This window comes from Gobio gobio (genome assembly GCF_949357685.1).
Source record: "Gobio gobio genome assembly, chromosome: 22".
In the NCBI taxonomy this organism is placed as follows: domain Eukaryota; kingdom Metazoa; phylum Chordata; class Actinopteri; order Cypriniformes; family Gobionidae; genus Gobio; species Gobio gobio.
The window spans coordinates 10,473,303-10,497,743 of record NC_137118.1 but is presented as its reverse complement, the minus strand read 5'-3'; the positions used below and the strand labels follow the sequence as shown (position 1 = coordinate 10,497,743).

Below are 24,441 nucleotides of genomic sequence, written 5' to 3'. Positions count from 1 at the left end.
GATGTATAACCATAACCGTGAGCTCTACTCAGATGTAAATATTAAGGATGGCGTCAATTTCAAAACAATTCAAACCTGATTCGGACTTAAACAAGACGATCGTTCTGAACGGATTTCATGCACGGACTTTGCAAGCACGGATTTCACAGGATGCTTCAGAGTGTTTTTTTTTCATATAAATGTTGGATACGTAGTTATACACCATTTAATCATGAGACTTGTCGGAAAACCATGGTAACACAAACAGTAATCGATCACAAAACCATTGTTAATTTTCCTAAGCGGCGGTGAACAGTCTTACAAACGCTACAGTAAACACTACATCAACGCTAATGTTTGCTAGCAGGCGAGCTGAGCCAAAGCTTCGCCCTTTGTTTACATCATAGCAACAACATAAAACTTATAATTGGAACTGTTAAGAGAGAACGCAACTACAAATAATAAGACATACTTAATAAGTTGTGATCCACAAACAACAGATTGTCCCGACAAAGTGGGAACGGCTCCATTTCAGGAGAAGCTTTTGTGCGTAGCCTACATTGTACTCTCTTAGTTTCAGGAAGCTGTTCTCTGTAAAATGTGCAGCGCACAGATAAACATTGGGGTAATAATGTTCATGAACAGTGTTTAAAATAACTTTTAACCACTCTAAGTTTGTCCGCTTTAGGAAGGTCTAACAAATCATTTTTGAAAAGGGGTGGAAAAGTGTCTCTTTGAAATAGCAGCAGCTCAACCAGGCCTCGCCCCCTTTTCTGCGTATTACGCGGCTGGAGATTATTTAAATGAGTAACACTGACTTAATCCGAAAAAAAACGTGTTGTAGTCCAACCGATTAGTTTGTTGTAGTTCTTGGAAAGTGGATTCCGCTAAATAAAATATCTCCCTTTGGAGTGGACTTTGAGCTTTGTAACCTTGCAGATCTTTTTTTAATGCTCAAAAGGCAACATTACACACTAACTAATGCACACTTCCTGATTTTCACAGTAGTCAGATCACAGTTCTTTTCACATCTGGGGTGGCATTCAGTTGCTGCTGTGTTCACACTGCACGATGGATCGGCAACAGGGGGTTTCACACTGCATGACTTCCCAATAGAATCGCTGACAATTCTGTCCCGTCCGCAAACTACGGTTCACAACCAAACACACTCGAGATGTGACAAGGAAACAATGCCAGATCACGCGTTATGGAGGAGGAAATGGTTGGGGAGACACAGGGATCAAGGATTGTGTATGTTCTGCAAAGAGAGTTGGAGGTACATAAATCATTTTGCAATGTTCTGCTGTTGCGGCTGGTCAAGCAAATGTTTGTGCTTTGTTTCTGTTTGATTTAATTGTAAATAGATCTATTAAAATACTGATATTCTGGTGCATAACTCCTCCCCGAATTACCCGCTGCCCTGTATCTTGCTCTCTCATTGTCTGTAGGTCATCGCCAGTGTTGGGGTAGTTACTCAAAAAAAGTAATTAGTTACAAGTTACATCTGTAAATTGTAATGAGATTACTTTACTAGTTACTGTATTTGAAAAGTAACTTCACCACTTATTCCTTTACTTTCCCATTTCTTAATTTACCGTGTAGATATATGGACAAACATCATATGGCTCTATGGCAGTGTTTCCCCAAACAAACAAAAAGGACTACTGTCAAATAAAGATAAAGAAAATAATAAGAACAAATTATTTAAATACAAGCAGCAGCACAAATAAATACTATTGAGCAAAGACACTAATAAAATAAACAATGCTTTTCAGGTTTTTCAGGTACGTCTAACATTCGTTTTCAGGTACAGAAATTGATCAAATCTAAAATAACAGGGCTGGGTAAAAAATATAGATTTCTCGATTTTAATCGATTCTCAGTTTTACAAAACAATATCGATTCTTAAATCCCAAGAATCGATTAGTCATCCTGTTTTCAGTTAATGAATGAAATAAACATTGTAGCGCACCTCCCATCCAATAAATCGCTATAATCTTTGTGCTTTATTACTATTGATATAAAACAATGTCTCAGATTTCAAATTACGTCTATTTTTTTACGAAATTCAAAAGCATAAATACCGCTTTGGCGCTGTGCCGCGATAACGCTCTGCCGGAGCTCAGCTCAAGAGAACCGGCAGCGTGGAGCGCACATGAACGGATCTTCTCTTCCGCCTTATACCAGTAACAGCGCGAAATAAACCTGAATAAGCATCTGAAAGTGTGTTAAAAGGTACAGGACAACTAAAATCCGTATCATGTCACATAGAACAGCTCAAGTGGTTTAACCGCAGAAAGACGTAAGTAAAATGGCTAGTAAACAATGGCATGTAACGTCATTTACCTCAGAAAAACCATATCCAGTGTCCATAAACTCGTTAGTCCGCTGGAAAAATTAACTCTAAAGGAGCATTTTGCTAATTATATGCACCACATTACATGGGCTATTGATTGTCATTTTTGATGTTCTTCAATATTTAATGCATGTATGTAGGCTTTCCTATAGCTCAAACAGTAGAGCATGGCGCTAGCAACGCCAAGGTCATGGGTTCGATTCCCAGGGAAAGCAAGAATTGACTAAAATGTAACGTTGAAAAAAAATTGACTTGAATGCAATGTAAGTCGCTTTGGATAAAAGCGTCTGCCAAATGCATAAATATAAATGTAAATGTAAATGTAGGCTATGAATAAATCTGGCAAGTTTTTATGACAGCAAAATGTTTATATTTCAAAAAACTAATTGGAGTAGAAATATGATTATGTAATTGTAAAGTTAATATTATAACTTTATTATTATTTGATAAAAAAAAACATAATTTTGTGTAATTTAAGTGTTTGTATACAAATCAGTTCATTTTTTACCTTCAATATTAGTCGGCTAATGTAGTACAACTGACTCCCATAGTCTACAACATTAGTTCAGAGATTTGTTTTCCTTGAGAAAATTGGCCATGTATTGTACCTGATATATATCTAAAGCAGGGGTGTCCAATCCTGCTCCTGGAGGGCCACTGTCCTGCAGAGTTTAGCTCCAACCCCAATTAAACACACCTGTACGAGCTAATCAAGGTCTTATTAGGCACACTAGAAACTTCCAGACAGGTGTTGAGGCAAGTTGGAACTAAACTCTGCAGGACAGTGGCCCTCCAGGACCGACTTTGGACACCCCTGATCTAAAGTATTCGATATTGAATTGAATCGAAGCGAAAATCGAATCAAAAGCGAATTGTGAAATTTGTGTCAATACCCAGCCCTACAAAATAACATTGCATATTTGACTGTATAAATTAAAGATTAATCCTATTAAATTTACAAAATCTATTCAATCAAGAACAGTGAGTGATGCCCTTTTCTTTTGTTGTTTGACATTAAACAGACAGCAGTAAAGGCTACTGCCCCTTTAAGACCTAATGCTACTGCCCCTTTAAGACCTAATGCTCGGATATGCGTCGTTTTAAGGCATATACAGACTATGTCTGCTAGGATACTCATCAAGATGGGCATGTTGACATAGTTTTTGTGTGAGTTTGTCCGTTCAAGAGCAAAACTTGAAAGAGAACTCAATATTTGCGCACTGTGAGACGTGTGCGCGCTTTCGGATGAGTGCACAGACACAAAATCTTCTCACAGCGCGCGACTTCTCATTTGTGATGACGGCGAAAATGAGTGGTCATATTCGAACATACGGCAGCACTCGCATGAATTGAACAAAGTTTACAAAGAGAGAATTTGAAGGACTTTTACACGGCACTCCTGCTCTTGTCAGACGGCACCTCGGTTGGGAAACACTGCTCTATGGCAACGGTGCACGCAGCACTTAAACATATCAGATCTTTACACACAGGCAAACACGGCTTGAGTAACACAGGAAAGCGCGTTCCTCTAGTAAAGTAGTGTAGTTACCAATATTTTTAGTGTAATGTGTTACTTTACTTCGTTACCCAAAAAAGTAATATCGTTACTGTAATCCGTTATTTTGTGTAACTCGTTACCCCCAACACTGGTCATCGCTGAGGTAATTTTCAGTCAGAACACATTCCACACAGCAGGTCCAGATATATAACGGGCGTCGGCAACTCGTCAGGGATTCTCTCAGATCGCATCTTTGATAATTCACACTGCGTGATTGTTACTTGCGAGTCAAAATCGGGCTAAAATCGTGCAGTGTGAGCTTGAAAAGGTGAGAAAGCATAATGGGACCCCTTTAATGCTTCAAAAACATCTGAATTAAATATATAAGCTATGTATGCCACAACAGGCCAAATAACTGAATGAAATCCACAACAGATGAAAAGTGATAAAAATCTACCATCATCGTCTTTCTGAGTCACTGCTTCACTGCGCCCAGGGATTAGAAGACAGATAGAGGTGTGAGGGGTGAACTAAGGGTCATGTCTTGACAGAAGATCCTTCTCCATGTGTGCACAAACAGGAGATTTTCTTTACAATACATATCCAAGTTTCACAAAGTTTGCATCCAAGGATCCGCCCCCTACTGACTTTGTTAAACTTTGAATGAGAAAATAAGGTAACTTCTAAACCAAGACTGTACAAAAACACAAATAAGCAGTCTCTGCAACCACACTGCAAACAGCTGACTAAATTCATACTCACCCCTGGTTTAGGTCATTTTCTGTGTTGTCCAACCAGAGGCGGACAGCTACCGCATTGCCTTCACGGCACTGAGTGAAGATGTCATCCATCTCGGCACCCTCTCTCCTCTCACACTACCGGAATCGTTCGTCCCCTACCAGGAGTGTCCTGGGAGAGGCGTCTGATGCAGCTGTACCCTGAAGATGACAGGCGAGGGCTGACAGAACATCCAGCCAGGGGAAGGGTGCGTTGGGACCGTCTCTTCACAGCCTCAGGGCAAGTGTCTGGTGTCTGCGCTGCACTACAGAGAAACGAGAAGGAAGTTCAGATGAGCTGTCCTGAACACAGTTAGCACAAAACACAGTCACAGTCTAAGTCACTAGGGAACAATGACTAAACCGGAAAAATAGCAAGTAGCCAGCCAAAATAAGGGTCAATGACATGATGCTCAGTTTTGTTTCATTTATTTAATTAAATACATGCAATTCATACGACTTGAATGCACCGTTACTATGCTTTTATTTCTGAAAAAAGTCGGCACACCAAGGCTCCAAAAATGCTAAAAATGTATCGAGCATTCAGGCTCTCCATCAGAAAACATATTCCTCCTGATATTATAATGACGAAAAAAAAAGCATAATTATAAAAAAATATTATAGAAAAATTTTCAATAAATTTAATAAAATAATATTTTTACAACAAAAAAACGTATAAATTGTATTTTAATTAATTATTCATGATGTTTGGAAAACAATAATAGTAATAACCTTTTACCTTTCTTTTTTTGAAAGAAAGTGATTAAAATGTTTATACTCCCATTTATTCAATTGTAAAGACATTTTAGCTTTTTTTCTTGACAGCTGCAGTCATTATTAAAATTAATTAGGCTAGTTTTTCAAAACCACATGAAACCAAAGTAAATACCAAGAGTACAATTCTAAAACATTGACACGTGTTTTAAAAAGATTTTATTTCCTTTAGCATGAACATAACAAATTCAACTTATACACAAAATTGGAATATCGCATAAAACATTTGCGAATAAAGCAGCGTTTCCATTCCATGTGTTTAAGAGAACAAAATCATCACTTACTGGGGAATTATATTAAATAACTAAAATGGAAGATGCTGCAATTGTGGAAGCCACTGTGGCTCTTTTTTCCAACATCATAAATGACTTGCACCTCAGAGTGCAGACAAAACGCAAAAAAACATTCATGTCATCTTGTGTTCGGATGCCTGATGTTTGGGAACGCAATCATGTGAGACAGTTCTGGGAGGTTGTTATACCAAAATATTTGGGCATTTCAGAATTACCAAACCAAGTGTGCCACACACATCCTGAAAAGTGAAGCCAAAGCATCTTGATCGCCCCAAGTGATTGGTCCCAGTTAGGGATGTGACGATGAGGAAATTTCCCCACGGTTAATTGATGTGTGACAACACCGGTAATACCGGTATCACCGAAGGCTTTTAAATCACTAATTCTATCTAACCGAAAGTAACATGCACACGACCGCTCTGAACTGAAAACGCGCCAGGGCGCACACACCTTGAATGACAGCTCGTTTGTAAATGCGCGCTCTGTGAGGCCATGGGTGCGTCTCAATCAGTTCCCTAGTTCAGTAGTCAGGGCACTGATCAAGCATTGGTCAGTCTATGATTGAGATGCACGCCATGAATGAATAACAGTTTGTCCGTAAAGCCTTGTTTATACTCGGTGCGTGCGGCAAAAATAAATGCGCGCAGTCAGCGTAGCGCGGAGGCTCGCACTGCGGAGCCAGGCGAAAGTAAACAATGCGCGCTCTGTGCGGCCGTGCACATTTTACTTTCGGTTTTGAATTAGCGCCAATTCGGCTGCGGGTTGCTTGAATTGTGGGTTCATTAGCCTATTATTTTTAATGAAAAACACAACAACAAAACAAATGACAAACTCCCTTAAATAGGCGCTTTTACGTTTCGCTTTGAAACCAAATCTTCCGCGATCATCTCCGTCAGCTCCTCACTCTTAAATCTGATGAATGACTCCTGCCGCTGCCGAGACTCACGGTCGGATCCTGCTTTATTAAGCAGATACGTTCAGTTTTTATTTGTATTGTCTGTTCTCTAACTGAACTAAATTATTTTATTACTATAAAAAAATGCCACGGTGATGCCACGGTGGGCAAGTGATGTAACCGGTGTTGAGTCTGGACACCGGTAACACCGGCAACACCGACTATCGTAGCAAGCCTAGTCCTAGTATAGCTCATAAACCCCGCCCCTTCATATATTCTAATGGCACATAGACAAACTAAACTATCAAATTACACTTCAAATACATTTTTTCCAAAGATGGTTTCTGTCATTTTAGGTAGTTTTTAATCACGCTGATGTAAGTTCATGTGTTTGTTTTTTAAAATAAGTTTGGTTTTAGTTAGTTATTTTATGCTATAAAAACAGGGGTGTGACGTCATGATTGACAGCTGTGATTAACAGCTTCTCTGAGCGAAGTAGTCACTGAGGCACCAACGGACGTTTCTCAGGATTTTCGGGAAGAGATTGGAGCTTCAACTTTAATTTTTTGTTTATTTCATACCGACATAATGAGTTGTTCTGCAGTAAACTGTACTAAAAGATGCTGCGGGAGTATGGGCGGGGTTTTGATAGCGGCTCTATTTCCTGCTCTCTACTGAGCAGACTCAGGTCCCGAGGTCACTAGTGTGCAGATGCAGGTCCCGAGGTCAATAGTGCGCATTTGCAGGTCCCAAATAAGGACATATTCGGACATTGGTGGCTTCACTTTTCTTCAATGGAAGATAATGAAGGGGCGTTGTCCATCTTTTTTTACAGTCTATTGACCAAACCAACATTTAGAGTTGCTGTGCAATGAAATTGGTCCACTGGTTAGTCCAGTTATCCAATCACATCCTCTGTTGAGGCAAAGTCACAGTTTTTAGCTGTGCATTGAGGGATTGAACCAGTAAATGTGTTTCCAACATTGTTTATGCGCATGTTTCTTATCGCATTAAAAAAAATTATCTGCCTCAATGTTTTTATGCACACTTTTAGAATTTTCTATGCCGTTTCCATCCAGTTTTTTTATGATATCCCAAAACGCACAAAAACATAGGTGGATGCAAATATAGCTCCTTATTCTTTAAAATATCTTCTATTATGATCCACATAAGAAAGAATACGCATTGAATATACAAGTCAGAGGTTTAGAAATACATGAGGGTGAATAAACAACAGAGTTTTCATTTCTGGATGGATGGATGGATGAGCTATTCCTTTAATTCACCACAGATTAAGCAATGGGTTCAAATAATTGTTCATTAAATGGTGATAGCCTAGGTGATGAATACTCATGTAATCATTCAGGTCTCAGCTTGTTATAACATACATAACACTCCCTTACTCTCTGTCAACAGAATGCGTTTCTTTAATACTCTGACATCTCTCTAACTTTAGTTCAACAGGTCTTTGCAAAGACCTGTCATACTCATGAAAAGCTACTTCTGTGTTTGTGTGTCTGTTTTATTAGAGAATTAAAGGTCCATGTTACAAACAAAATGTAAAATGTGTCATATACATTTAAGAAGCTACTTCTTATATAAACTATTACGCACTGTATACTTTGCTGAATTGGGGTATCAGAGAGAAAAAACAAACAAACAACAACATACAGTCAGAAATGGATACAATTGTGTTCACTTACTGACAAACAAATTAGATAAAAGAGAAAAAGCAGACTGATATTGATTCAGTTAAGTATGAATTCAATTAAGACTCAGAAAGATGAGAAGAAATAGACAGACAGTTCTATTTTCAAACAGACAGGCGGGTCTATATTGAAAAAGATATGTTCTACTAACAGATGATAGGGAGATGTCAGATTTTGCTTAAACTGACAGATAAACGAGAGACAGACTGGTATGAATGTGGACAGATGTGAAAAGTTCAAACAGGCAGGCAGACAGAATGATAGAGAGACATGTTTAAGAGTGAACATACAGACAGTTATGTTCAGACAGAGAGGTAAGTGTTCAAACAGAATGGGACAGACATACTGACAGATGGATACAGTTCAAATCTACAGATATGTGTTCAAACAGAACAGATGGGCATTTGTTCAAGATAGATAGATAGATAGATAGATAGATAGATAGATAGATAGATAGATAGATAGATAGATAGATAGATAGATAGATAGATAGATAGATAGATAGATAGATAGATAGATAGATAGGTGAAGCAGACAGATGGATAGTCAAGCGGTCGGACAGACAGACAGGTACGTGTGTTCTCTCAATAAGAGTGACATTAGCTGCGTAGCTAACAGTCACTCCATTCAAAGAGTCTAAAGACTCCTAATTATGGGTGAACCAAAAGAAGAAAAAAACACGATGTGAATTATATTGTACGTAATCATGGACAATGGTTTTATTTTCACTCCACACTATATTTGTGGCTAACGTATTCAGAAATAGTTTTGTCCTGCAGTGAGCTAGTACGCTAATTGTGCTAGCAGTCATATACGCCCACAGTCACTGAACTTCACGATCAACACATTCACGATTCATGCCTCCCTCACACTCAATCGATCATAACAACCATCATTACCTGTTTATGTGGCCACTTTCAGCTGGAGTAGAACAACGGTAATGACTGAGACAGTCCGGACCGACACTCTTCCAACGTCCACACCCTTCTAGAGCCCGAGTCTGTGATCTCCTCCCCGCCGACAGACGCTCACTCATTCCCCGCAGATCACGTCACTGCAGCGCCCCCGGCTGGAGAATGAGGAAAACATTTGCCTCGGGACACGATTTTCCCTCTATTCATATGAACTGTGCTTGAGGATATGATTATGAATATTCCGTTATATGCATGAATTTACCGAACATCAGCACATACATAGTAAATGGGCACGGTCCTTTCTGTCACATCAGTATTATTAATTAAGGAATTTTTTTAACAAACATTCCCAGATAAATAAAAAAAAGACAATTTAAAGCAGGGTTATTACGGTTAACTAAAACTGAACTGAACTAAAAACATTACTTCAAATAAATTAACATTAACTGAAATAAAAAAAAAAAAAACCTTCAGCTAATTTTTTTTCAGCTTGCTTCCAATCCAACATTTTTCATTTTCATTCATAAATAAAACTGAAATAAATAAATAAAATGGTATATACATAATTAAAAAAACTAATATCAATCACAAAAAGCACAATTACAACAAAAGCATAAAATTAAAACAGTAAATGCATTTAATGTATAAAATATTTTAAGCTGGTTGTGTGGTTCTTCTAAATCACACATTTCTGTTTAAGTTATTCAAAAATATAATATATATTTAAAACATTTAAAATATATGTTTTTTTTTTAATAAAATTCAAATTCACTTAAAGAAAGAATCACCCTTATCATGACTTCAGTAATGTAATGATAAAGTAAGATTCTCATTACAAAAGTATCTACATACAGTATGCAAACAAATTCATATGCTATATCATTTTCATATGATTATGAGATGAAATATGCCTGGTACAGACATATCATTTAGGGGAAAAATGTAAACAAAAAACAAAACAAAAAAACAGTGTGGACTTTACTACTAATAATAATAACTAAATATACCAGATACATATTTAATACAAAAAATAAAGGCAAAATAATTATTTTTAGTTTCCACATGACGCATTTTATTAAAAGAGAGAGAGTTCACATGTTAGCCAGCAGTACATTATTATTCAAAGTTGTAATAGAGGTGTTTAAATATTTATGAAGCCTATTCCACTGAAAATGATCCACATTCTTAAAAGGCTTCTGTGACTTTTGGCTGTTAAGACTGAATATGCAGCATAAACAACATCTCCTCGACATATCATCTCATGCCATGTCTCTTTTCTGCACATTGCCATCAAGATGGAGTTTGGGGGGTCTGTCCCGCTCCCCCTCCAGACTGCATTTCAGGGACGGATGTGGGCTTCAGATTGAGTTTATCCTCTGCACTTGAGACGGGACCTACACCTACTTTAGGTACACTAGAAGATGTTGAGATCACTGCTGATGGTGCTACTAGTCCCTCTGACCGCATTTCCCCAAAAGCTGAGCCATTTGTCGATGATGGTGTCATAATATCTGATATATTATTAGGAGCTGAAGCTATCTGCGGGCTTTCAAGCATTGGTGTTGTGGTTGAGGGCATCCCCGCCACTGGAGAGGATGTGGCTGGGAACTCCAGGGTTGATGGAGACACTGTTGATGTGTCTGTGATGGCAGTAGATGGGTTTTCTAATGCCATTGCAGCTTCAGCTTTAGCTAACTCTGCAGCCTTGCTCTCCATCTCCTGCATTCGCTTCTGCACCATCACAGGCATCAGCTGCACATATGTGCCCATTAAACGGTGATTGGTCCTTATTAATTTACCAGCACAACTATCCGCACAACGCTCCTGGGGAAGAAAAAAACAAAGGAAAAAGAAGTATTATATGAATGTCATAGTGAATTTATGCATAATGACAGAAGTGACTCACTCTGCACTACATTAAGCATAACAGGTTTATTATTCTACAGTCAATTCACTTCAAGCCAAACTCCTCTTAAAGGCACACTATATAGTTTTTCGCCACTAGAGGCCACCTATTAAAAAAAAAGGCGTAGCTTGATGACATAGGCCCTGTCCCAAATGGCACCCTAAACCCTCACGGTCTTCCTCTGAGTCCGCACTTTCAAGACGTAATGTCGCTTTGACTGCTGGGAAGAAGTCCGCTGCATAACCCGCACCAGTGCAGGCTCGGCAGAAGTGCGCATAGAGGCCGCATATTGACCTCAAAGGGGGCGCTCGCGAACACCCTAAGTTCTGAGACCTAAAATGACAACTGCATTCTCGTGGACTTAACGGACACGCGCACGCAGCGGCCATTGTAAGTCCACCAGACCGAGAGTGGGACAGGGCCCAACACTATATTGCCAAAAGTATTGGGACACCCCTCCAAATAATTGAATTCAGGTGTTCCAATTACTTCCATGGCCACAGGTGTGCTTCTACAAACATTTGTAAAGGAATGGGTCGCTCTCAGGAGCTCAGTGAATTCAAGCGAGGTTGCCACCTGTGCAATAAGTCCATTCGTGAAATTTCCTCAATACTAAATATTCCACGGTCAACTGTTAGTGGCATTATAACAAAGTGGAAGCAATTGGGAACAACAGCAACCCAGCCACGAAGTGGTAGGCCACGTAAAATCACAGAGCGGGGTCAGCGCATGCTGAGGCGCATAATGCACAGAAGTCGCCAACTTTCTGCAGAGTCAATAGTTACAGACCTCCAAACTTTGTGTGACCTTCAGATTATCTCAGGAACAGTGTGTAGAGAGCTTCATGGAATGGGTTTTCCATGGCAGAGCAGCTGCATCCAAGCCCTACATAACCAAGTGCAATGCAAAGCGTCGGATACAGTAACTGTGGTGTAAAGCACGCCGCCACTGGACTGGAGACATGTTCTCTGGAGTGACGAATTGCGCTTCTCTGTCTGGCAATCCGATGGACGAGTCTGGGTTTGGCGGTTGCCAGGAGAAAGGATCTTGCCTGATTGTATTGTGCCAAGTGTAAAGTTTGGTGTAGGGAGGATTATGGTGTGGGGGTTGTTTTTCAGGGGTTGGGCTTGGCCCCTAGTTCCAGTAAAAGGAACTCAAGACAATTTCATGCTCCCAACTTTGTGGGAACAGTTTGGGGATGGCCGCTTCCTGTTCCAACATGACTGTGCAACAGTGGATGAGTGAGTTTGGTGTGGAGGAACTTGACTGGCCTGCACAGAGTCCTGCCCTCAACCCGATAGAACACCTTTGAGATGAATTATAGCGGAGATTGCAAGCCAGGCCTTCTCGTCCAACATCAGTGCCTGACCTCACAAATCCGCTTCTAGAAGAATGCTACTCAAAGTTGTAAAACTCTGGATTTAACTTAAAGGGATAGTTCACCCAAAAAAGGAAATTTGATGTTTATCTACTTATCTCCAGGGCATCCACGATGTAGGTGTCTTTGTTTCTTCAATAGAACACAAATGAAGATGTTTAACTCCAACAGTTGCAGTCTGTCAGTCGTATAATGCATGTGAATGGAAACAAAATCTATGAGAGTAAAAAAAAACATGCACAGACTGATCCATATTAAGCCCTGCAGCTTGTGACGACACATTGATGTCCTAAGACACGAAACTATCGGTTTGTGCAAGAAACCGAACCGTATTTGTAAAATATTTTTACCTCGAATACGTTCAGCGTGCCATCACTTCCGGTAAGTGAGGTTAATGTACACAATCTGGCGTAGAGATACGTGCGAGAGATCCCTTCCGGCACTCTGTCTGATCATTTGCCAGCAGCCATATCACCCTTTTGTCCAAGACTTGTTTCCCACTGAAGCTAAGCAGGGCTGAGCCTGGTCAGTACCTGGATGGGAGACCTCCTGGGAAAACCAGGTGTCTGCTGGTAGATGTGTTAGTGAGGGGGTGCTCACCCTGTGGTCTGTATGGGTCCTAACGCCCCAGTAGGGGACACTATACTGTCAAAGAGCACCGTCCTTCAGATGAGATGTCATCAGCTGTATGGCGCAATATGGCTACTGTCGCATTATCCAGGTGGATTCTGCACATTGGTGTTGGTTGAGGAGATTTCCCCCTTCTTTATGTAAAGCGATTTGAGTACCCAAAAAAAAAAAAAAAAAAAAAAAAAAAAAAATCGCTATATAAATGTAACAAATTATTATTATTATTATTATTATTATTATTATTATTATTATTATTATTATTATGTACATTGACCACACTTACCGGAAGTGATGGCTCGATGAACGGGTGTCGGACATAGATCGTTTTTGAGGTAAAAATATTACATAAATACTGTTCGGTTTCTCGCACAAACCGATCGTTTCATGTCTTAGGACATCAATGTGTTGTCACGAGCTGCGGAGTTTAATATGGATTTGTCGGTGCAGGTTTTTTTTACTCTCATAGAAGATGATAGTAGTCATGTACCATTCACATGCATTATACGACTGATAGACTGCAACGGTTGGAGTTAAGAATCTTAATTTGTGTTCTACTGAACAAAGACAACTACATGTAAGCAGATAAACATCACATTTTCATTTTTGGGCGAACTATCCCTTTAAGCAGAAGCTGATTTTCAAAATTGTGAGTGTCAAGCGTCTTTTGGGGCTGAAAAGCTATCTTACAGTGCTGAAAAGCCTTTCACTCTAATTTCCAGGGCTGCGTTTCCCAAAACCATCGTAAGCTTGAACGTAGAACAATTGCCACCAATGGTCTCCACGATCAACTTAGGCTTACGATGGTTTTGGGAAACGCAGCCCAGGTCAAGGTGCTGCATTGTGGTAATTGATGCGACATGACGTCACTTCCAAAGGACCAATTAACATGTGTGACCAATTTCATGGAATGTGAAAATGAATCTCATTGGCAGAATAAATACATTTAAATTAAACATTTCAATTAAACTGGGCATCAGCGCAATTCAATTGGTTTGGTAATAGCAAGGGAAAATAGAATGAAGTGATCCCCAAAAAAGAAGTACTTTTTGACTGTAAATAACATTGTAAGGAGTAAAAAGTACTTTTTTTTCCTTAAAAAAAATGTAATTAAGTATTGATTTTTAATTGTACTCAAGTAAAGTAAAAATCCCCAAAAATAATACTTAAGTACAGTAATCAAGTAAAATTTTTACATATTGTGCCCTTAATACATCAATTAATTTACCTTTACACAAGAAACGTAAACACTCCTTTACATTATTTCTTCATGATTTTGTGAAATTATTTCAGTTTCGAATTCTTGCAAATGATAGAAATTATAATACATTTAAATCTCTGAAATTATTTCAGAATTTCAAAAACATGCTTTAAATTAATTAATTTACTATTTGAATGCTGTCTATTTAAAATGTTTTGCTCATGAGTCTATTTTATCTCTAATCTTGCTCCTTTTTGTTTTGTGCCTAACTATGTTAGTATGTTCCCTATCTTGTAATGTAAATGTAAAATAAAGGCAGAAAAAGGAATGAATAAATGAATGAATGAATGAATGAATGAATGAATGAATGAATGAATGAATGAATGAATGAAAAAATATATCTCACATCCCTGGGGAACATCAATTAAGGTATCTTAAGTTATTTTGTATTAAAACCCTAAGTACACTTACTTATTATAAATCATATTTGCCTCACCTCATCCATTGTCAGATTTCTGTAGTTGAAATTGCTTGTGCATCGCTGGAAGCAGATTTCCGTCATGCGATTGTAAACGAGGAGGAAGTCCCGCAACTACATCACAAAACAGTTCAATAAAATCATAAATACATACAAAAAAAGAAAAATATACCCAATAACAATAGACATTCACAGACACATGAAAGGACTTTCATACTTACATTTCGTAGCTGACCGTCGGGGTCCATAACAATATTGTTGGCAGTAGATATAAAAAGAAACGTCTATCTAAGTGCAAATATATTAGAATTTAAATAGATGAAAATAAGACACGATATAGAAGAGCGATCGCATGACTTTCAGCAGCGCGCGGCCATGTTTAAAATCACGTGACTACAGGAGCATTACGTCAGGATTAGTAGCAGCGGAAGTTTGCAAGAAATCGTTTGTGCTGTTGCATTTTTCCTGTCTTTCATGTCGGTATGTGAAAGGAGCAAAAGGAGGACTTTTTTTAATTCTTTCCCTTTTTATTTACAAAGGTAACTAAAGAGTGTAAGAAAAAAATTTCTGTCATTTGACAGTTTATAGAAGAACAAAGTGAAACATTTTCATGGTAATTACTTGATAAATGTTCTGGTATTTTATGGTACATTTTTACATCTTCAGACATTCTTCAAAGCTTTCAAAGAAATATGAATAACATATGAATAAGTCCTTATTTTCTGTGCATAGGCCGTAAGTAGGCTACATCAAATTACTTGAGTCATCCTTTGCACAAACAGACTTTAATTTGTTGTCCTGAAAATCTAAAAGATAGCAAGAAACAAGCAGATTAAATATTTGTTAACATATTCTCCTTAGTATATAACAACATGACAGACCAACAGTGTAAGCCTTTAAAGGCAAGAAACAAGAAGGCACATTTAAAGTGATAAACTTATTTAAATGTGTCTCGATTGGACGCAAATTCAGACCGGAAAGTGGTCTCCTCTGCATGCTTTTACACAGACAGAAATTATACCTATGTGACCTATGTGCTTTAAATATCACATCTGTAGACAGCATCCTGTGTTTCATCTTTTAAGATGCGAAAGGTTTTTTTCTAACTCTCAAAATGTTCACTGTCCTGTTTTAGACTTTGTCTTGATCTACCGAGGGAGTGATCAAACTCAAAGCCTTCGTGGCAATTTCTGCGCATCTCGAACTCCCTCTCTGCGTTATCATCTCTTTCCATTTCCTTCATTCTTTCTCTCTCCCTCTCCCTCTCTTCTGCCTCCAGGGCTACTTGGTGACTATTGAGGTAGATACTGTGACGTGAAATCATGAGGCTGCTGCTCCGGGACGGGAGGGTGATATCCTCTTCGTTATCCTGGTCCATGCAATTCTGCTGGGATACGGGTTGAGGGTGCGTCTGGGCCTGGTGAGCCTGTTTTTGGTATTTTCTCTTTTTCTTACGCTTCTTGTTGACAGTCAGATCCAGAGAGGCGTAGGACACATCCCCGTGCTGGACCTGTGAGATAATAACAAACTGTATTTTCATGATCTAACACATTCAGTGCAGTGGAAAAAATAACTTGCTGCACTTCAGGTTAAATTGCAACATAACAAAGGCCATCAAAGGAATTTTGCAATAAGTTGCGCAATACTGGTAAAAAAAAGCTTTCTCTAAGTCTCAGATGGTAAACCTGCGTTATGATATCTTGCATATCTGATTTTAGTGTGGAAACAGTTTTAAAGTCAGCATGAAACGGAAGTTCCAATCGTCTTTTCTTCACAATTCATCCTTCGCCTGACAGGTGATCTGACCAATAATAGCGCCGAATCTTTTATTTTATCTTTCTATTTTGTCCGACAAAGCATTCAGAAGTTAGTAGATTAACGTCGGTGGACCTAAACTTGAAAAACGGTGTGTACTGATGTCTTTTCGTGGTTGAAACAAGATTCCTTCCGATGTTCATTCATGTTTATTTGATGCTATAAATTAACTACAAGGAAGAGATGAGCAGCTTTAACTGAGGCGCTACAGCGATCAGTCACGACACATTCAAGAACCAAAAAACTGTATTTATTGTTTAAATTTATTTAAAATTTTTAAAGGTGAGACCATGTTTCATATCATAACCTGCTCTGCCCTGTCTGTCTGTGCTTGTCAGTGTCTTTTTTGCTCTGCAATATATTTTTCACTGCGTGAGAACATGATGTGTGGCGTGAGAGTTCCATGGCTTCGGACGTAGCAACAGTAACTTAAAGGGGTTGGGTCTTTGCGAACGGTCAATTGTGACATATATCCAAGTGAAACATTATTTTTTCCATTCATTTTTCCCATAGGGATTTCATAGGGAAGTCTTTGTTAAAGAATTATAAGCCATGAACCAAGCCAATCAGGTACAATGTGAATCATAACAATACAAACAAAAAAGTTTTTGAAAATCAGACAAAATACAATTGTACAAAGACTGTGTACAGTTCCATGAAGCATTGCAAACAGCATAATCAAATTAAAAACGATAGAATAATACTGTAAAAAAATTGCTGCATTACATTTTTAAGTACAGTCAACTTGGATGTTTAAGTCATTTCAACTTTAATTACATACATGACTTAAATTCTTATTGAAAATTGCTTAACTTATTTTGATGAGTTAAAGCAATGTAAAAACATATATTGTCATAACTTATGAATATTTTTTTTAAAGTGTACTCATTTAAAAATGGTGATTTTATATATGTTAATAGCAAAATATGCATATATATTCAAATATTTTAGTATTTTGAGAAAAATAGGGAGACTTTATTACATCATTTGTGGTGCTTCATGTGAGTAGGCGGAGCTAAAGAGCTGTTTTGGCCCTTTTGCTTTTAGTGACACTCTGATTGGTGGAATTTTCAAGTCGTTTTTTCACCACAAATTCCACTGTTAAACATGATTATTTTAAAACTAAGTTGAACTAATGTGGGCTTACAACTTCAACAGAATCAAATACACAACCTTTTAGCTCACAGGGTTGTCTTTAAGGTTTAAAAGGTTTAGAAATCTGTTTTCTTATGGAGAAAATGAATGAGCTTTTACTTCTGGAACCTGACTGTTGCACTCTATTGGGAATTGATTGGATCGTTGCCGCTCCAATAGCGTAGTTTTTGATTAAAGGTTATGAGGGCACATGAATAAAAAAAATGATGTGCACGAATAAATCATTTATAATAAACACTGCAATATTTGGAATATTGTAGTGTTTATTATAAATTGTTTAATTAATTTAGATTTCATAGCGAATTTAGCTTACCAAAAATGGCTCAATATCTTGCAGAAGTACCTTTATTGCTGCTTAAACCTGAACGTTTAGCGAGCGAGCTATTAATGTGGCATAACAATGAAGCCTTTGACACACATGCTGCTGAAGAGTGGTCTGAGAACTCTGACCACAGCTGCGTTCATTAAAAGACCTGCTTCTACACACGTGTCTGATGTCTGTAAAATGTGTGGGAGGGCGTGCTTAAAATAGTTAATCGTGTGTGCATTCTCACGCACCCTTTGTGAATGTTTTGAAATTGAATGCATCAAGCCATTGAAGTGATTATGAAAAATGTCACACAATACGGCACTGGAAGTTCTGCTTTTTCATTTTGAACGTGTTGAAAATATAACACATTGCGATAAGCAACAGATATTACTTTAAAACTATGTAATTTAATAGTTGCTGCATAAAACAAGACAGAGAACCGCAAAATAAATCATACATATTAAATATTACAATATTGTTAAGAGTTTAATATGCAATTTGTAACTGGTTGGCCATCTAATAACCAAACATAACTAACCAATAAACAAAGAAAAAAATGGATATATACTGTAAAGTATATGTATATATATATATATATATATATATATATATATATATATATATATATATATATATATATATATATATATATATATAAATAAATACATAAGTAAAAATAATTAAATAAATGGCAGAATCATCGGTATGAATGGATTTGTGCACATTTTTCATGATAACACTGATGAAACGTACAGAAGATCCATGTTTTTACGGTTAATAGGTGAATTCATTGTTTTTAAAAGATATTTCACGCATACTAATGTAAAGTAGTGGCCAAAAGTGATAGGAAAATTGACATATTTATCCAAATATTATTAAAAATGAGTTAAAGATTTTGTAAGCATATTGCGCAGTTGTGCTTGGAGTCCACAGTTTTATTTTTGATAGTGTGCGGACATCATTTTTGGCCAGGCTGTCATACAAATAAGTTATGAACGCATGCAAAAACAATATTTTGTATGCAATGTATGCTTTTTTTTTGTGAGCTTTGTGTTTTTCTATGCGTTTTTTGTGTGCATGTTTTACAGGCTTTATTATGTTCATTGCAAAATTAAACCTGCAGCTGTATTTTGCCTTTTTTTGTTTTGCCAAATAATTTTGTCAGATAAATACCATAACCAGGTTTAGTGTTTTGCTCTTGCTCATTCTTAAATTATATATTTTTTAAAAATATACTGATATTTTGATGGATTAATTGAATTTATAGTGTCATTACAAACAAATATCCCCTTTTGGCCTCTACTGTAGACCAAATCTCAGCAATTTCAATGTAATTTGTTGGAAAACCATACCTTTAATCCCTGCTTTACTTTTCTTGCCTGGGACATTTGTTCATAGCACACCTCCGGAGACATTTCAAAAGCTCCTGAACAAGCATTAAATACATAGCAGTGTCATCAGGGCATCTTAATTACTAGCAAGTATAGACAAACATTAGATTACTTAAAGGGACTGGTTTATTTGTGAGCTAAACCTACCTCCTCCTTCTATACAGATATTCCCATAAATAGGATTTTCCTGTCTTTCCATCTCGTCATCCTCAAACCTGCACAACACACAACCAAAATGTATTTATGATTCAAAGGGTTGAGGCTGTGGAAAAAGATTATTACATATTATTATAATTTTAAAAAAAATTTAAATGTCGGTCAGAAAACACACTTGCATAAAATATTAATTTAATTCAAACAATGTGCTGATCATCACCTGTAAGACTGAAGTGAATCTCGACGTAATGGCTCCTCTCCATAATCAAATGTGTTTTCATTAGCTGATTCAAAAAAAGATACAAACTGTGAACTCACGTTGTTATGAATTTCTTGAAATTCCTTTTTTATGTAAAAGTCAAACCATATAAACATACCTGCAGAGTTTTTTTCCTTTCTTCTTAATAAATAGAATGCAACATTTAAACACACAGATATCAGCAGTCCAATAGATGTCAGACTAATAGCCACATATTCATATCTGCATTTTTCTGAACCTAAAGAGAGAGTTAAATTACTGGTCATGATTTGATGAATATTCTTACACATCTTATCTATTTATATTACAAACTTTTATAATCATTTTGTTCAATCCATTATTACTGTATAAACTGCAAATTCTTAAACCTTTTGATAAATATTTTTAAATATTTACATAAAATTGCTTTAGACAGATAGTGTATAATCACAAATCATTCTTGTAAGATGTTTGAGTTTCCGGGGATGTTATAACACTGAAAGAATTTCATGAATCTACCAATATAATTGTTATCACCCATATCAATAATGCACTTCTCTAATCAGTTCGTGAATTTGTATTATTAATCACTGTTTTGTGCAAATTATTTGCTGGTTTTTTTTTATATTTTTCAAAAGAAGGTTTAAAATATCAGTGTTTAATTTCAACTCAACACTTCTAAGTCTCAAGAACAAACAATGATGAGAACCACAACAAAAAAAAACATGCAAAAATACAATTAGAAAATGCAGTTTTAGTCTGCCATTATACAATAACCTATACTGAGACAAACAAAAAAGCTTTCATTTAAACACAATGTGTTCGAAATACCCTCAGCAGAGTACATTCACATACAAGTGAAAAAGCATTTTTTTTTTCTCTCTTACCTGACATCCTGAATTTTTAGGGTCAAATGTCCGATAAAGCCTTGTTTGATAAAACCTTTCACCTCTACGTGAGCATGTTCAACAAGAAGTGCTCTAGAGTTGTGCTATTTTTATCGTCTTTAGACGTTTTCGGTTACAAACAGGAAACGTGGCGGCTACCTTATTCGTTGCAAACATCACAAGAGACACACACTGAGTCTACATTGTGTAGTGTCATAAACCACTCACTGTTATTGAAATGTACATTGAACGCATTTGATCCATATGGTTATCATTTGTGTTTATTAAAACAAATACATGCTTTTCTTAGAATTGTAAAGGTTGAAAAAAATCAGTTGAATTCATACTCTAATTAAAAAGTGTATTGCTCATACTTTTCTAATCTTGCATTGATTGTTTTGTAAGCAAAATCTTGCTGTTATTTTAAAAATTAGGTGAAAAGTAAAGATTCAAACAGGGCCGTTTGGGATTCAAAACATTGAGTGGGCTGAATATTTAGATTAGTGGTTGTTCAATATGGGGTTTAATGGCCAATTCTTAAGATTTTACCCCATCTTGAATATTTTGTTACATCCTTAAAATTAAATGAAAATGTAATTGTACAGCAGTGCAGAGGTGGACAAAGTACACAACTCCATTACTTGAGTAAAAGTAAAAGTACTACTTAAATATTACTCTGTTACAAGTGAAAGTTACAAAAACTGATTTTTACGTAAAAGTACAGAAGTACTTGTTTTTAAAAGTACTTAAGTATCAAAAGTAAATTTCCCTTTTTATGTCAACACATTATTTTATTATTGTTGCATTGTTGTATGAATGCACGCTATGCTATCATGGTGGTTTAAGCCAGTCAATGCTCCATCAGACATGCTAGCATACGACTACCTTAAAGGGGCATTTCAGCACTGGGAAGATGAATGTGTATTTAATCTGGGTAATTTATGTAGTAGAAATGTGAAATTATTTTTGGTGCCTTCTAGACTGAGAAAAGACAGAAAATTAAATTTTTGTCTCATGTGGATGAAAGACAACTTTCATCACTTGCCATCCACGGCACCGCCTCCAACATCATTTTGATATTCATAGTAATACAATAATTTCGTTCAGTTAGAGAATAGACACTACAATTAAAAACTGAACTGAACGAAAGTCACGTCACAGACGCAGCAGATTTTATTCATCATGAGAATTTCATTCATCACGAGCTGAGCAGAGCTGAGCAGAGCTGAGGTAAGCGTGTTATCAGATTGCATGTGGAAGCTAAACTTTCATAGGAATTCATTGAAAAGTTGAAACTCCGTACCACTCCGTTATGAATGACGTTATTTACGTCATCTGAGGATTTTTTCCAGAAATAAAATGCATAATTATCTCGTCTCAGGGGGATATGAGGGGGAAAAGTACCAAAATTCGAATATACTACCGGGTTTCTACTGATACAAAGCTTAATGCTAAATCACTGAAGTTACCCTTCAAACTCATTTTACAAAGCTGCTGTCCCTTTAAGGCCGAATGCACGGATCCGATACACTGATACACATCCAATATTCTCACAAAAGTTCACTTAAGACATAATCAACTTTGTTTACGTGAATACTCGCCAAAATGAACATTTTGACATCATTTTGTCTGTTCAAGTGCGAAAAAAACGTGAAAGAGAGCTCTATTCAATACTCATGCTCTGGCATCTGAGAGGCAACTTTCTGTGTGCGCACAGAAAACTGGACTGAACTGAGCTCTCTTTCAGATTCATCCATGTCTGCTCTTCTCTTTCTCCCGTACATTTTTTTACATTTTATGAGACATGCAGCAAGTGTATGCCAACTAAACTAATCTTTAATCTTTTCAGAAAACTGAAACATACTTTCTAAGTATGGCCATGGGTGCACACACTGCGCAGAGGAACCGCCGTCCATTTGCTATAATCTGATCATCAGTGTTCATAAAATGTTGAGAAACTTCACATGACCCTAAAAGAGTGATCACTGATAGACTGTCTGAAAAAAAAAAAAACTTTTAAAGAAAAAAAATAATCATCCATTGACTTTTAAAGCTGCTACACAAAACGACTTTCTCCTTCAAGGACTTTGAAATGTAGTGGAGTAAAAAGTATGATTTTTGTCTTTCAAATGTAGTGACGTCCTAAATAATACTCAAGTAAAGTAGATACTCAAAAAGTGTACTTAAGTACAGTACTAAAATAAATGTACTTAGTTACTGTCCACCTCTGCAGCTATGTTATACTTATTTGTACAAAGTAATGTGTAAAAAATCCCTGCATTTACAAATTATAGTTTACAACTTAAATATTGATAAAATATCAAAGACAAACTTATTATGAACATAAGTGTTCTTATAATTGCAATTTATTATAATATTCATAATATATAATAAGGTATTAGACTGCAATTTTTCAAAAGAAGCGCTATATTGAACTTGACTCACACACTTTATTCTGTGAGCCAAAGGAAAATGAAAAACTGTTTTTGCACATTTTGTGTTCACAATTAACTATTATTTTTCTCAAACACCATTAGTATAATTCTCAACATAATTAAGTACAATAGTATATTGGATGCATGAATATACAGTGCAGGATCTAAACACTGAAAACAATCAATCCTTTTTTCTGAATTTTCCATTTCCGACCACAATAGCGAGAGCAGGAAACGTCCCTCTGCGTGAACGTGTCACAATTGTTGTAGCAAAGAACCACAATGCACAAAACTCTGTACAAAAAGCATCCCTGCTCTCTCTCTCTCTCTCTCTTGTTTTCTCTCTGTCTTAGCACACATACACTCTCTATCAGGCATATGTCTCTGTTCATTAATCAGAAATGCCTTTCATTTCCATCTCTTCCTGGTAAATGAAGGCTTGTTCCAGGGGTCAACTGTGTTTTAAAATGCCTTACTTTGTGTTAAGAGCATAAACAGAACCATGCAGCCTAATTTGCTTTAAGCACCATATAAACAACCACCATCTGTGCTGTTATTGCATGTTATAATAAATGGTGACCAGAGTCTGCATTCGTTTTCGGTGATTAGACCTGTAGGTTAAGGATACATACTGTCTCTGTTGGTCACTGTTTGATGTGGTTTTGGCAGTTGGTTTGTCTCGACTATCTGAGGTGTAAACTGAGGTTTTATGAGGCCTGAAACAATCAGTTGCTATAGCCTTTGCTTTGTTAGCAAAACATGCAGCCACCACATTCGGTCAACATTAACATGTAGGCTTTATTTCAAAGGTATTTGATTCTGATATAGCACTCACTTCTTTCCAGCTATATTGTAATCATATTAAATGGCAACATTGCAATAACTACCAGGGCGTATTCATGAAAAATCTTAATGCAAAGAGTCGCTTCTAGTGACAAAATTATAAGACAATTCTTGGAAAGGTGGGCGTTTCCTCTTAAAATGAAATAAAAAAATCCTAGTAAAAAAAAAAGTAATTCAGAAAGCATCTTAACACTTAAAATAGGTCTTAAGGTCCAAAAGTGTTAGGAGTATGGACGAGGACTTTTAAAAGGCTTAAGAGTTTCTTTAGTAGCGGAGAAAATGGACGAAACTCAAAGAGGGAGAAGAAATATATTATGTGAGAGAAAGAGAGTACACTAAAACAGGAAAAAAGATGGTCCTGAATCACTCTTTAGCCAAGACTCCTAAGTAGAAGTTTTTAAGGTAAATTAGGAGCTTTCTGAGAGGA

The 24,441-nt window shown here is 36.9% G+C and overlaps 3 protein-coding genes across 3 annotated transcripts in view; all 3 read right to left on the bottom strand.

The window, feature by feature from the left end:
* Window positions 1–9,321, bottom strand: part of ilk (integrin-linked kinase) — a 30,971-nt gene extending 21,650 nt beyond the window's left edge. Inside the window, exons 1-2 of the mRNA XM_079804092.1 lie at window positions 9,180–9,321; window positions 4,596–4,875 (exon numbers count right to left, since the gene is read on the bottom strand). Of these exons, the coding sequence (XP_079660218.1) occupies window positions 4,596–4,684 (89 nt within the window). The 5' untranslated portion in view covers window positions 4,685–4,875; window positions 9,180–9,321. The remainder of the gene's footprint in view (window positions 1–4,595; window positions 4,876–9,179) is intronic.
* Window positions 9,322–10,247: 926 nt separating this feature from the next.
* Window positions 10,248–15,181, bottom strand: timm10b (translocase of inner mitochondrial membrane 10 homolog B (yeast)). The gene is made up of 3 exons (XM_079805456.1): window positions 15,006–15,181; window positions 14,803–14,898; window positions 10,248–11,018 (listed from the first exon to the last, which is right to left on the bottom strand). Exons 1-3 carry the CDS (start codon window positions 15,030–15,032, stop codon window positions 10,485–10,487), a joined length of 657 nt encoding a protein of 218 aa, XP_079661582.1. The 5' UTR covers window positions 15,033–15,181; the 3' UTR covers window positions 10,248–10,484.
* A 115-nt stretch (window positions 15,182–15,296) lies between these two features.
* LOC307118844 (uncharacterized protein) lies at window positions 15,297–20,854 on the bottom strand. The gene is made up of 6 exons (XM_079804669.1): window positions 20,737–20,854; window positions 19,989–20,108; window positions 19,832–19,895; window positions 19,603–19,670; window positions 19,417–19,490; window positions 15,297–16,294 (listed from the first exon to the last, which is right to left on the bottom strand). The coding sequence occupies exons 1-6, from the start codon at window positions 20,741–20,743 to the stop codon at window positions 15,887–15,889; spliced, it is 741 nt and encodes a 246-aa protein (XP_079660795.1). The 5' UTR covers window positions 20,744–20,854; the 3' UTR covers window positions 15,297–15,886.
* Between the last annotated feature and the right edge of the window lie 3,587 nt (window positions 20,855–24,441).

Bases quoted from the DNA above. Each gene is read 5' to 3' on its own strand.
- timm10b (XM_079805456.1), bottom strand. From the start codon at position 15,032: ATGGACCCCGACGGTCAGCTACGAAAT. The intron at 14,899-15,005 runs GTAAGTATGAAA...TTTGTGATGTAG, and splicing joins CCGACGGTCAGCTACGAAAT to TTGCGGGACTTCCTCCTCGT. The intron at 11,019-14,802 runs GTGAGGCAAATA...TTTCTTCCCCAG, and splicing joins GAAATCTGACAATGGATGAG to GAGCGTTGTGCGGATAGTTG.
- LOC307118844 (XM_079804669.1), bottom strand. The intron at 19,671-19,831 runs GTGATGATCAGC...TGTGTTGTGCAG, and splicing joins GATTCACTTCAGTCTTACAG to GTTTGAGGATGACGAGATGG. The intron at 16,295-19,416 runs GTATGGTTTTCC...ATTATCTCACAG, and splicing joins AAGTAAAGCAGGGATTAAAG to GTCCAGCACGGGGATGTGTC.